The sequence below is a fragment of the Tupaia chinensis genome, unplaced genomic scaffold, assembly GCF_000334495.1.
Source record: "Tupaia chinensis unplaced genomic scaffold, TupChi_1.0 Scaffold146650_1, whole genome shotgun sequence".
NCBI lineage: Eukaryota > Metazoa > Chordata > Mammalia > Scandentia > Tupaiidae > Tupaia > Tupaia belangeri.
This window is the reverse complement of record NW_006206507.1, coordinates 792303-807025: the sequence shown is the minus strand read 5'-3', so window position 1 is coordinate 807025 and position 14723 is coordinate 792303. Positions and strand designations below refer to the sequence as shown.

The following is a 14723-nucleotide window of genomic DNA, read 5'->3' as shown; positions in this document are numbered from 1 at the left end:
CACCTCCCTGGGCCCAGTTGCTGCTGCCATTGGCATCCTCAAAGTTCGTCATGTCTGTCACCTACCCTGATGTTGGTAGACATTATAGCCTATTTTCTGTCCTTTAATGCCACTTTTCTGCCATCAGCTTTGACATTAGTGACTCTGTCTTTTTCCACGTCTGAATTCATTATGTTAATCTCAGTAGAAAGAGAACGGCTTGCTTTCAAATTCAGATACTTAACTGACAGTGTGTTTTACAAGTTTATGTAAGTGTATTCTGAAATCTTAACTGTGTGGTAATTGAAACTTAGAGTGAAATGTAGATGCTTTGTGACTTCGTACTATGTAGAAGTGGTAACAAATATAATATTAAAAAGTACATGATTTCTTTCTCTAATAGTAGTCACTTCCAGGAAAAAAAAATATATATATTTTTTTCCCAAGGCAGATGATGGCAGGGATTTGATTTCACTGAAATTGTAGGAAAAACACAGTGGGAAATGATGGGTGTGAAGGTATTATTTTGAGAGATGAGAAACAATTTGAGTGTAAGTGGTGAGAGAAAAAGGCAGTAATGGGGAGAAGTGAGAAAATCTCGTGGCAAAGGGTATGGGATTCTGAATGAGGTGGAAATGGCAGTTCCTTTTTAGGGTTGTTGCCAGGAAGGAGAGAGCATCACTGAATTTGACAACCTGAGGTAATAACTTGAAAAATGAAATTGGACAAGATTATAAATAATGTTATATAATATGTTTCTAAAGCTTGCCTCACACAGCCACATTCCTGTCTCAGAATGTCATATTCAGCAGGTCCTTAATTCACTTACCTGTGAAAGTTCTTATACAGCCTGAGTGTTACCCTGCCTGGCTGTCATTTGTTCAATATTCTGCTGGGGTCTGAAATAATCCCTGAGAATAAGTCTACCTAAGAAGACTACTGCAGCAACTAATGTCCTTTTTTAAATAAGCAGATCTGAAGTTGGTCCCCAGATGGATATCTGAAAGCAGGCTATTTAATAACGCTTTAATTGTTTAAGGCTGCTAGGCTATGATAGGCTAGTTGAATAGTTTAAAAGATGATCAATTGTTAGAATTAATCCTACTGTATTCTATTGTGTGAAGTCATTTTTTCTGCACTATTTGTGCATGGTGATTTTGTCATGTTGTAATGATGGTCTTGCTTGAGAACTGATTTATAAGACTTGGCTAAAGTTAATGCATGGGTATTTTTTTTTTGGAGAGGTTTTTTTCTGTTTTTTTTTTTTTTTTTTTTTTTTTTTTTTTTGCTATAGGGCGTGTGCACTCACCAGACAGACAGAGAGAGACAGAGAGACAGAAAGTGAGAAATCACCCCCCAGGGGGGATGGTCAGGCCGCAATCCCTTCTCCTCCGTTCTCCTCTCGGGATCTTGGGCACGCATGCACACGCGCCTGGCGTGAGTTTTAAGCTACCGGGTCCAGGACGCGAACTGCAGTCGACTACGTGGGAGTCCAGCGATATAGCCATTACGCCCACTGCTGGTCCCAATACATGGGTATTTTTACTGTCAAATTTCTAGCATGCAAAGCTAACTTGCCCTTTGTAGACATACAGGGTAAAACAGAAGGCCTCCCCATGACAGTTAGCTTATACTTCTCTAGCCTTGTAACATACATGGCTGCTGCTGATTCAGTTTCAGAGGGAAAACACTTCTGTCTTCTAGTGTTGGAGCCAGCCACCCCAGTCAGTTGTCAGTCTGAATGGACCTGTTTTTCTTTTCAGTTGCCAGAAGGCATGTGAATTTGCCCCAGAGACAAAATGACATAGAGGGAGAGGGAGGAAGCAATCCCCAGGGAGTGTAGTTAAGCTGGAATCCCTGCTCTTCCATTTCTCCATCTCATTTGGAATTTGGTAGGCACACATACATGCCTGACATTTTTCTCAAACCTCCAAAGCAGGGATTCAGACCTCACAGTTGGCCAGATAGAATCCTGCTCCCTTAACCACCAGACCTTGGAGCTGACCTTTGAAAGCCTGCCTTTAGACCAATTATATATTTATAAACGTATATCAAAGGTATCGTCCTAAAACAGGTTTGCCGAGGGAAGGCAAGGAAATTCATAGCAATAGCAATAACTTTAATAAAAAGAACTTACATTCCTTGAGGTCATAAGAAAAAACTAACTGTCTGCATGCTTGATCTTTGCCTTCTCTGGTCACTGTCCAGTGCAAGTCTGTTTTACATGGTGATTTCAGATACCAAACTCACAGCACCTGGGTGAGGCCCTCTGCTGTCCCTGTTCCCCACTTCCCCAGGAGGTCAGGTCCGCCCATCTCTGTTCCCAGCACACCTTGCCTAGGTCTCTAAGCACCCTCACTTTGTATTACCTTCACTTATTCACACAACGGTCTCCACAGTCCCCTGACCTCTTTGAGGGCAGAGTTAGTGTCTTACTCATTTTGTGCCCTAGTGCTTAGCCTGGTGCCTGGCATGTAGGAGGTGCCCAACAGTTGGATAAACAGCAGGTGGTGTGGTGGTTAAAGGCACTGGATTCCCACATGGCTGACTGCGGTTCAAGTGCCTGACCTGGCGGCTTGCTTCCTTCCTTTCCCTTTGTCTCTCTCTCTGGTCAAATTAAACAAATGGAATTAAATAAATATATCATTATAAATAATTATATTTAGGGGAAAAAAGTTAGGATAGTAGAATATTAATATTTTGGGACCAGCAGGTGGCATGGTGATTAAGAGGCTAGACTCCCACATGGCTAACCACAGTGCAAGTCCCAAACCTGTGGCTTGCTTTCTCATTTTCCCTCTCTCTCTGTCTCTCTCTGGTGAGCACACATACCCTATAGCAAACTTAAAATAATAATAAAAAAATGAAAAAGAAATTTTAAAACAAATATTAATATTTTAGGCTTTTGCTATAGGGCGTGTGCACTCACCAGACAGACAGAGAGAGACAGAGAGACAGAAAGTGAGAAATCACCCCCCAGGGGGGATGGTCAGGCCGCAATCCCTTCTCCTCCGTTCTCCTCTCGGGATCTTGGGCACGCATGCACACGCGCCTGGCGTGAGTTTTAAGCTACCGGGTCCAGGACGCGAACTGCAGTCGACTACGTGGGAGTCCAGCGATATAGCCATTACGCCCACTGCTGGTCCCAATACATGGGTATTTTTACTGTCAAATTTCTAGCATGCAAAGCTAACTTGCCCTTTGTAGACATACAGGGTAAAACAGAAGGCCTCCCCATGACAGTTAGCTTATACTTCTCTAGCCTTGTAACATACATGGCTGCTGCTGATTCAGTTTCAGAGGGAAAACACTTCTGTCTTCTAGTGTTGGAGCCAGCCACCCCAGTCAGTTGTCAGTCTGAATGGACCTGTTTTTCTTTTCAGTTGCCAGAAGGCATGTGAATTTGCCCCAGAGACAAAATGACATAGAGGGAGAGGGAGGAAGCAATCCCCAGGGAGTGTAGTTAAGCTGGAATCCCTGCTCTTCCATTTCTCCATCTCATTTGGAATTTGGTAGGCACACATACATGCCTGACATTTTTCTCAAACCTCCAAAGCAGGGATTCAGACCTCACAGTTGGCCAGATAGAATCCTGCTCCCTTAACCACCAGACCTTGGAGCTGACCTTTGAAAGCCTGCCTTTAGACCAATTATATATTTATAAACGTATATCAAAGGTATCGTCCTAAAACAGGTTTGCCGAGGGAAGGCAAGGAAATTCATAGCAATAGCAATAACTTTAATAAAAAGAACTTACATTCCTTGAGGTCATAAGAAAAAACTAACTGTCTGCATGCTTGATCTTTGCCTTCTCTGGTCACTGTCCAGTGCAAGTCTGTTTTACATGGTGATTCTATATCTAAAATACCACTTTATTAGAGTGAAGTTCTAAAATATCTAGATTTGCCTTTTCTTTCAATGCTTTTTTAAAAAATAGAATTTATTTTAGAACAGTTTTAGGTTCACAGCAAAATTGAGTGGAAAGAACAGAATGCTCATATAATCCCTGCCTCCACACTTGCATAGTCTTCCCGACTATCAGCCTTCTTCACCAGAGTAGTGTATCTGTAACCATCAGTGAACTTGTATTGAGACATCTTATCACCCAAAGTTTGTAATTTACATTAGAACTCATGCTTGGTGTTGTAAATCTCTTTTTAAGAATGTGATCTTGGAACATTACCGAGTATTTGTTAAGGGATGAAGATATGCTATGGGTCCCAAGTGCATGCAACTAGATTCTGAATAAATGATGAATAAGTGAATTATCACAAGGTGTAGATAGGATACATGCAAAATATTTTTCTTTCTCTCTCTCTCTTATTTATTTATGTTTGGTAAGGTTATATAGATTCTTCACAATGACAGACATTGAATCTATAGTGTTCCTAAAATAATGATAGAGAAAACTTCTCTCCTGGTCACTCCTATAGGAAATATGATTCTTTTTTGTTCTTACTGAGGGATGAAGATGAGTTTATTCTTAAATAATATTTGCGTGTTCATATAATAATTTAATGAGGTTTTGGTTTTCGATTTGGATGGATTACTTTGTATTGTAAAGTATTTTTCCATCTTTTATAGTTCTTTTCTTCTTATGTGGAGTTAGAAAGATAGAAGACTGAATCCACTACCTAATTTAATAAAGAATGTCTTGGCTATATGTTTATGGCTTTTAACCCTATAGTACTATTTTTCACAATTCATTATCAGGAGATAATCCAAAAGGAGAAAAATAAATGCCATTTATATGCTTTGTGATATTATTTATGAGGATTGAAATCTTAAACAACTTGATTTCTTTCTGTCTCTTTCTTTTTGGTGTGAGCAGTGTCTGAACAAATCTGATTGTGGATGTAGGATTAGTTTATTCCTTTTTAAAAATTCAAAGTCATATGGAAGAGGGAATGAGATTTAAGAAGCACTCATAGATGTTCCTTTCCCAGGTCCTGAAATTGCTAACATTAATAGGTGTTCTTTGAGTTTTGAAAATATCCAGGGGTCCCTGTAGAAACTTAGTACTATCAACTTGAAATTTGGGGTTGGTGCTGATTTCAGAGTAAAAGAAAGGGCAAATTTAAGGGAGAGCTGCCTGGTGAAATAGCCATACCACCCCTGGGGAACCTAAATGAATTACATTCAGTAAAGTTACTGAGTTCCCACTATGTATCAAGCCTTGATTTAGAAGGTGCCCTGTCTGGTGAGCGCACGCGCCCTATAGCAAAACCCTCTAAAATAAAAGAATATTAAAAAAAAAAAAGAAGCTGTGGACTTAGTCAAAACAGTCACTTTGGAAAGATAAAGCTGGGACTTGAATGTAGTTCACAGTGGTCGCTACAGGACAGGAGGCTGAAAGTGCATGGGACCAGTTCTGGAAGTGCTAGAAAACATTACTTTTGGGGAGATTCAGATATATAGAGAAAGGGTGATACCTCTTTAAGATATGATCATGAAATTAAAGAAGAAAGGAAAGAGAAATCGAAGATCTTGTGGAAACAAAAAAGAAACAAAACACTCCAAACCCTCTCTCATTTTCTTCCCTGCACCATTTGTATAAACTATGTAGAAGATGGCAAAACTGACAGAAGAGAGCACTCTTAACTGGGAACTCAGCCCAATTAAATGAATAGGAATAGAACAAAGTAGCCCACTCTGTGCAAGACTACAATAAAAAAATGAGAAACTCTGAATCATTGCATTTTGATTGATAAATACTCTTTAAAAAACCATGAAATTCAAGAAAACTTTAATTTTCTAAGTGTGAGCAAAACTGAATGTGAATTAATATTCTCATTCTGGCTTTGTGTATATGACATAACAACAATGAAAACCTTGAATTGGAAATATAAAAGCTAAGAATAACAGAAATAAATAAAATGAAATTAGAGTTAATTGAACTCCTGGGAAGTATAGAAGAAAAGACAAAAATCGAATCATAAATGGAGATTAAATAGCAAGGTGTCTAAGATTTGAATCTGTCAAAAACAGATTCAAATGACAGGTGACCCAACATATTAATATATACTTTAAATTGTCTAAACCCATAATTAAAAGTCAGAAATTGACAGAATAGATTTTAAAAACACATGACTCAACTATTAGGTCATCCACAAAGTCATGACATATTTTTCTATGCAAAAAATGCATCATGACTTTCCCAATGACCTAATACATGCCATTAGAAGCATACTTAAACTTTAGTGAACTTTTATCTTTTATTGGTAAGATAAAAGAAAAAATATGAGAAAGATGTATTATGTAAACACTAGTCAAAAGACAGGTGGGATAGATATGCCAATATTAGACAAAGTAGATTTCAGAGCAAAGAAAATTACCAGGTACAAAGAGAGAGAGACACTGAATAATGATAAAAGGTCAATTCCCAAAGAAGACATAGTAATCCTTAATGTGTATGCACTAACAACAGAGCTTCCAAATATAAAAAGTAAAAAACAAACAAATAAACAAAAACAAACAAAAACCAAGAGGAACTCAAATGAGATGTTTAAAAGTCCAAAATCATAATTGGTAATTTGGTAATTGATAAAACCACTCTTTCAATAATTGATGAAACCACTATTTAGAAAATTAGGAGGGATATAGAATGACTCCACTAAAATGGGATTTAATTACATTTGTAGAGTTTTCTACCAATTGAATATATATTCCATACATATACAACACATACCAAGATCTACTATATCCTAGGTAATAAACTTTAACATTTTAAAGGAATTGAAATAATACCATGTATGTTCTCTGACCATAATGGAACCTAACTGGAGACTAATGTCAAAGACAGGTGAGATAATTGGGAGAAGTTTCATCTAAATGAAAACCTCTTTCCTCCACTCTTGATTCTATATTATTATTGACTTGGATCATGGGAAAATAGCTATCTTTCGTCTGACAACATACTAGAATAATAATGAAACGTACTATTAATTGATTGTTACTCATGACCTTTTTTCTTTCTGTTCACTTTATTTTATAGCTTCTCTGTTAAAAGGACTAAAACATGCTAACATAGTGCTGCTTCATGACATCATCCATACCAAGGAGACCCTGACGCTTGTATTTGAATACGTGGTAAGTAAAATAAAAATTCACACTTTACAAGTATGAATGGAATTCTTACAGTATTACTGTAGAGTTTTGTTTTTAGTCTGCTACACTGAAGCAAGTAATTTATCTAAATAAATGATATTTGAAATTTTGCATAAGTAGTGGCCCGATAAGAGAGTTTTGAATCTCAATAGAAAAATCCAGAAAAATGTTAAGTTAAATCTTAATCAGATCTGTTCTCTATTTATAGTCTATTTGTGACTAAGACACACTGTAATTTTAGGTTTATGAAATTGGATTAACCAGCATGTTGGTGATCACCATTAAGTTCATAGAAAATAAAAATGTTTTTTCTTTGGACTTGTAACTTGGTTTCTCAATAACATCCTTATTAAGATGCTTTATTGTGGAGGAAAGGCTGAATCGTACAATTTAGGCTTCAGAGTTTTCCCCTTCAGTTGATATTTCAGCTATTAATTAAAACTTCCAATTTGCATAGCACACAATGTAATGATCTTATTGTGTTGAGAGCATCACTGCTAGAAGACTGGGACTTGAACTCATAATTAATCTTTCTCCATTTCCCTTAGAAAAACATATGGTATTTGTGTAGCACTACTTCAGCATTTAACTGTGGAATCATGAAATATAACCATGATAATTAGCATCCCAATTTTCACAGATGGATCTGAGAACATGTAATTTATAAGATACAAATGACATCGGTGCAGACTTTTATTGAGAAGAATAACTGTTGGTATTGTGAATGTATTAAGACTCCATTTTGTAATTACCACAGTACTTTAAAAATTTTTTTTGAAATAGTTTCCATCTTCTTAAAAAATATAAAAGAACGAATATTTGCAAGATTTTTATCTTGCTAATGTCTGCCTGTGTCTGTTTGTCATTTGAAAATTGTCTTTGGAAGAAGCCATTCATCTTGTCTATTTACATATAAATGATAGATACATTTGGATGATATGATAATGTAGATACAAGGACAGCTAGGGCTGAGCAGTTGCATATATTACATGGTACCAAGAATGGATGCAGATTCACACATCAATGCAAATATCATTTCTTTTGTTTAATCCATGATTTTGGAGCCAGTAAATCAATAATGTATTCAGCTGACTTGTCAGTTTAGATTCATATTTTTAGTACATTTATGTGTTTCATTTAAATCTAGATTTTTCTTAATATTCAGTACTACCTTGTATATTTTGTAGAAAAGAGATTTAAAAAACGTACTTAATCCCTCTCTCAAATTGAATGATTAAGTCAAGAAGAAGAAAAAGAGTTTGGGCACCAAAATCAGAAACATTGGTAGAGAACTAGTGAAAATAATTTAAAAATAGGTCCTCTAGGGGCCGGCAAGTGGCGTGGTGGTTAAGGGCACTGGAATCCCACATGGCTGACCATGGTTTGAATCTCAGACCTGGTGACTTTTTTCCTCGCTTTCTTTTGCTCTGTACCTCTCTGGTCAAAATTAAAATAAATAAGTAAATAAAGTTAAATAAAATAATTCTTTAAAAAAAGAGTTAAAAATAGGTCCTCCAAATCTTAAAAGAAAACTAAATGTATTTGAGGATTAAAAAGTACATATTGCATCAAATGTCATTTGATGATTTTGCAAATTGCCAAATGAAAGTCAAGAAATTACTGTTCTCTAATATAACTGATTAAGACTGATTTTTAAACACAACATTTTCTAATAAGTTTTGTGGGGCTTTCTGAGGCACACCTGTACTTTGTTTTACCTAGCGAAGGTTCCTTATTTATCATAAGCACACAGTATAAATGCATTCCTGTTCTTTGCTTTAAAAGAGAACTCTAACCTAGTTCCTTTATATTATTCTCGTGAATGCCATTTTAGGTTTCACAAAGGCCTTCTGAGGGCCAGAATAACGACATAAGTGATGAAAATTCAGTTCTGTGAAAAAGACTTAGGAGGATCTTATTAAAGTGATTCAATGGGTAATAGGATATTGTTAGTGTAGGCGCTCTCCTAAGGTCTATAAAAAGCCCCTATACTGTTTTGAAATTTAGATTTTTGCCATACTTTCAAAATGTGTAGATACAAAAATTTGGAAGCCGAAAGGTGGGGAACATGTTGGGAAATGTGCTGCCAGGTTGCTCGTGTTAGTCACACAGCCCACCTGTGTGGATCCCTGTGCTCTCCAGTCCTGAGTACTGGCTTCTTGCAGTAGTGTCAGATCTAAAGGAGCATCTTTAACTAGGAAGTGACTCAATCAGCTTGAAAAGGAATCTGGTTTCATAGAGATCTAGAATACATATTGATACAGGTGTCTTTTGTCCTGCATAGGTTTAAGACTTGTAAGAGAGTATATTATAGAAAAGATCTCAGAATCATTGACTCCAGAGTGTATTTAGTTGTGAAAGTGCTAACAGACTTTTCTTCTGCTTAATCAGAAAGTTGAGCAATTAGGTTTTATATTTTTTCTTTTTTGCTGAAGACAAAGAAGTGCCACATTTAACACCATGCTGAAAAATTTAAAACAGATTCTATAAGTGGAAATAGGGATATTAATAGTAAATGTTAGTATGTATATATGCTTTGCCAGTACTCATAACTATTCTGTTTTATATTAAATTACATAAGAGCAAAGCACATGTAGCAGCATTTTTTTTTAAAAAGAAATCCTTGCCATGGGGCTCTTGTGCTCACCAGAGACAGAGAGACAGAGGAAAGTGAGAAATCATGCCTAGGGAGGATGGCCACACTGCAATCCCTTCTCCTTCATTCTCCTCTTGGGATCCTGGGCATGCACGCACATGTGCCTGCGTGAGTTTCAAGCCACCAAGTGTAGGACTTGAACCGCAGTTGGCCACATGGAAGTCCAGCACTGTAACCACTATGCCACCCACTTGTCCCCCTGTAGCAGCATTTTAAATTATATATTTAATAATTATGTATGATGGTATTTTAGAAATATGGGAATATGGAATTAAAATATGAGTTTATTTTGTTGCAAAACTTTTTGCAAGCAAGTTTTTTTATAATATGCATTTTCCATAAACTTTTGAAGACCCCATCATATAAGAAGAAAAATAAAACAGAATCGGGAACCAGCAGTTAGCGTATTGGCTATGTCGTTGGACTCCCGTGTAGTCGACCGCGGTTCGCGTCCCGGACCCGGTGGCTTAGAACTCACACCGGGCGCGTGTGCGTGCGTGCCCAAGATCCCGAGAGGAGAATGGAGGAGAAGGGATTGCGGCGTGACCATCCCCTTTGGGGGGTGATTTCTCGCTTTCTGTCTCTATGTCTCTCTCTGTCTGTCTGGCGAGAGCACACGCCCTATAGCAAAAACCTCTCTAAAAAAAAAAACAAACAAAAAAAACCAGAATGGTAGTTGCCAGTGAGTGGGGAGGAGAGGGAAATGGGGAATTGCTCAATGGGTACACATAATAAATAAGTCCGGGGCTGGCAGGTGTGGTGGGTAAAGGTGCTGGGCTCCCACATTGCCTTTTTCCCACATGGCCAACCATGATTCGAGTCCCAGACCTGGTGGTTTGCTTTCTCATTTTCTCTCTCTCTCTCTCTCTCTCTCCCCCTCTGTCCCTCTCTGATTAAATTAAAATAAATAAATAAAGCTACATAAAATAATTCTTTTTTTTTTCACTTTTTTTTTTTTTTGGAGAGATTTTCGCTATAGGGTGCGTGCACTTGCCAGACAGAAAGAGAGAGACATAGAGACAGAAAGCGAGAAATCACCCCCCAGGGGAGGATGGTCACACCGCAATCCCTTCTCCTCCATTCTCCTCTCGAGATCTTGGGCACGCACGCACACGCGCCCGGTGTGAGATTTAAGCCAGCGGGTCTAGGATGCGAACTGCAGTCGACTACGTGGGAGTCCAGCGACATAGCCATTATGCTAACTGCTGGTTCCCAAAATAATTCTTAAAATAAGTAAATAAGTCCTAGACATTTTATATGACATAGTGTCTGTAGTTAACAATGCAATATTATGGGCTTAAACATTTTTCAGGAGGGTAAACTTACATTAAGTGTTCTCACCACCAAAAATATAAAAGTAAAGGAACACATGGAAACTTGTGGAGGTGATGAATGTGTTTATTACCTTGATTGCTTTGATCATGGCAATGGTATAATGGTATATACCGATGTCCAAACTCACCAGATTGTGTACATTAAACATAAGCAGTTACTTGCATATCAATTATACGTCAGTAAAGCTTTAAAAAAGAGAATAAAGGGACACATTCATAGCTAACCATGATGTTATTAGGGACATTTTATTTCTTCTATAATAATGTAAACTATGGAAATACTCTAAACTAATGTATAATATTATGTAAAACAAAAATCATGTATTCCACTTAAAAAAACTGTCATGAAAAAGTCATGAATCCTGTAAGGTGCTTTTAAAAATTTATTTATTTATTTATTTTACATTCATTTAGTGTGTATCATTACAGCACACAGTATGAATTTTCCCATCCAAAATACACTGTATATTTGCTCAATCCAAGATATTACCATACATATTACCTTCAACAGATAATTTTCCATTTTGTGTTTCTTTCCTGTTTTACATCTTTATTTTTCCCCCTTGATTTTCTCCCTCTTACCCTCTGCCATTTCTGTAAGCTGTTTTTATCATGCTGTACATTCTATAAAGCATTCTCAAAGATGTTCTTACATGGGATTCTACCTTTAGCCCTTTGATGGAAGGAGGGTATGTATTGTTAGTATTTTATTGATAAGGAATAATAATGCTTAAATAATTTATTATTCTGTTTTCTTTTGATTTTTGCTTTTTAGATTTTTTTTCTTAGGGCATGTGTCCTTACCAAGAGACAGAGAGAGACAGCAAGAGGGAAAGTGAGAAATCACCTCCCAGGGGAGATGTTATGCTGCAATCCCTTCTCCTCTACTCTCCTCCTGGAATTTTGGGCATGCACACACACATGCCTGGTGTGATTTTCAAGGTCCAGGAATTGAACTTCAGGTGGCCCTGTCCTGTGCCTTGACCACTATGCCCACCTGCTGGCCCATTATTATTAATTATTTTTATTGCCGAGAGAGAGAGAGAGAGAGAGAGAGAGAGAAAGAGAGAGAAGCACCATTGAATGGAGTGTGGTCATTCTGCAAAGTTTTTTCTTCATTTCTCCTTCCTGTAAAGATTTTAAGCACTGCATGCACATGTACCTGGTGTGTTTTTCAAGTCACTTGGGCTGGAATTCATACTACAGTTGGCCAAGTGGAATCCAGTTCCCTTAACTGCTGGGCTATGAGGTGGGCACAGTGTTTAGAGAATTTAAAGTTGATTTGCTAAAATTACTTAATTAAGCTAAGAGAGTAAAGGTAAGATTTTAGCCACATCTTCTGTTTCTGGAGGTCCTGTCACTCCATTTTATCCTACAACTTACTCATATTAATTGTCTTCATAGACTTTTATGTGATAGTCAGAGGTATGTGTGATGTTAGAATATGGGACTGGAAGCTGAAAGTCATGTTCTGTCTTTCACCCTGGCATATAACTTCTCTAATTATTTGGTTTCTCTGCCTCATACATTTTGATTTCTAAATCTACGAGGAGTACTTTAATTTGCATGATTTTATAACACATCTGTTCTTGAAAAATTGTAGCTGTCCATCAGTATTCTGGTTTTCAGATGAAAGTATCTGGGGTAATTGAATAGTTTTCTGCTTTCCTGTGAGGTAAAATAAACACACATATGCATGTGCACATGTAATTTTGAGTGGGGGTGATCAAGGAGGGCCTTACTGAGAAATATTTAGCTAAAATACTAAAGGAGATGAAAGAAGAGACCTACATTTATTTGAGGGAAGACCATTCCAGATAAAAAGTGTCTATGAGGAGCAGTAGGGCTCCTGTGGTTAAAATGGAGTAAGTTAGGGTGACAGTAGAAAGAAACAAAATTTAAGATGCACACCAGTGTATGTTATCTTGGTAAGGCTTTATTTAAAAATTTTTTTTTTAATTTTAATTTTTTTGGAGGGACTTTTGCTATAGGGTGTGTGTGCTCACCAGAAAGACAGAGAGTGACAGAGAGACAGAAAGGGAGAAATCACCCCCCCCAGGGGGGATGGCCACGCCACAATCCCTTCTCCTCCATTCTCCTTTTGGGATCTTGGGCATGCACGCACACGCGCCCGGCATGAGTTTAAGCCACCGGGTCCGGGACTCGAACCTTGTTCAACTACATGGGAGTTCAGCGACATAGCCATTACGCTAACTGCTGGTCCTGGTAAGGTTTTATTTTAATGAGTTTGCTTTTTATTCAAAATGAGGTGGGAAGCAACTACAAGGTCTGAGCATAGGAATGATCTAATTTGACTTAAATTTTGATCAAATCTCTCCAGCTATTTCCCTAAGAATAGACTGAAGTTGAGCAAGTTGTGAAATAGGGAGACCAGCTGAGAGGCTGTTGGCAGTATAATCTAAATCTGAGATGGTATCAACAGAGGAGGTGGTAAGATGTGGCTGAATAATGAATATATTTGAGGTTAAAGTAAGAACATTTGGTGTGGGATTTGAAAGACAAAGAGGAGTCAAGGGCAATCCCAAGGACTTTGGCTTGAGCACTCACCGCAGTGGAGCTACTATCAAGAAAGATAGGATAAAATGCAAGGGAAGCAATATGCGAGTCAGTCTGAAATGTGTTATATTTGAGATGCCTACTCCATATGCCACAAGGCAGTTGGTTATGTGAGCTTGGTAGTTAAGTCGGAGATCTGTGAGAGAAATTTGGAAATTGTCTGGTTTACAGATGTTATTTAAAACCGTGACATCATATGAAATTATCGAGTGTGGTAATTGTTATATTAGGGGCTGTAAATGAACCATGCTTTCTGAAATACCTCCGTGGTGTTGTCTCTGCCCTTTCAGTCTGGCCTGGATTTGTGACTTGCTCTCACTAATAAAGCAGCAGAGTAGGATACCGTGGCAATTCTTGACCTAATGCTTAGGAAGGCGTGACAGCTTCTGCTTTTGCACCCTTGAGAGTCCTTCCAACTGTTTAAGACCCACTTGTCCTGCTAGAAAGTCTATGTGGAAAAGGCAAGGCCCTAGACTACCTACAGGAGAGCTAAGGACCCAGCGGACAGTCATCATTGCCCCAGAGAAATCACTTGCCCTACCAACCTCGCTATAATAAGATGCCAGATATGTGACTGAAGAAACCACCTTGTCTGGAGATTAGAGAGCTTCATGCAGGCTCTCAGGGTTATCCCTGCTATGTCTTTCAGATTTCTCAACCCACAGAATCATGAGAAATCATATAACTGTTGTTTAAGCAACTAAATTTTGGGTTAGTTTGTTGTGTATCAGTCAGTAACTAACATAAGAGTGAATGAATGTTTTTTAAGAGTTTCACTGAACTCTGGGGCACTCCGACATTTGAGTCAAAGTGATAAGGAATGACTAAGCAAAGGATGCTGAAAAAGGAACCACCTCTATGGAAGGAGGTTGATTATTCATGGCTTCCTACAAAACTATGTATTTTATTTGAGACTATGAGCTAAGTAGCCTTAGTTTCACAAGGGCAGAGACTGCCGCTCCTATGCCTAGTACTGTCTGACTCATAGTAGGTGCTTATTACATAGTTTTTGTGTGAATGAATAAGTGATGTCTGGAGCAGAAAGAACAAGAAATGGTAACACTTTCCCT

General features: G+C 37.8%; 1 protein-coding gene across 2 annotated transcripts in view; it reads left to right on the top strand.

Annotated features, from left to right (window-relative positions):
- Positions 1-14723, top strand: part of CDK14 (cyclin dependent kinase 14) — a 667802-nt gene that overhangs the window by 292560 nt on the left and 360519 nt on the right. For both annotated transcript variants that reach the window (XM_027768492.1, XM_027768493.1), the window contains exon 7: positions 6974-7068. In XM_027768492.1, the coding sequence (XP_027624293.1) occupies positions 6974-7068 (95 nt within the window). The remainder of the gene's footprint in view (positions 1-6973; positions 7069-14723) is intronic.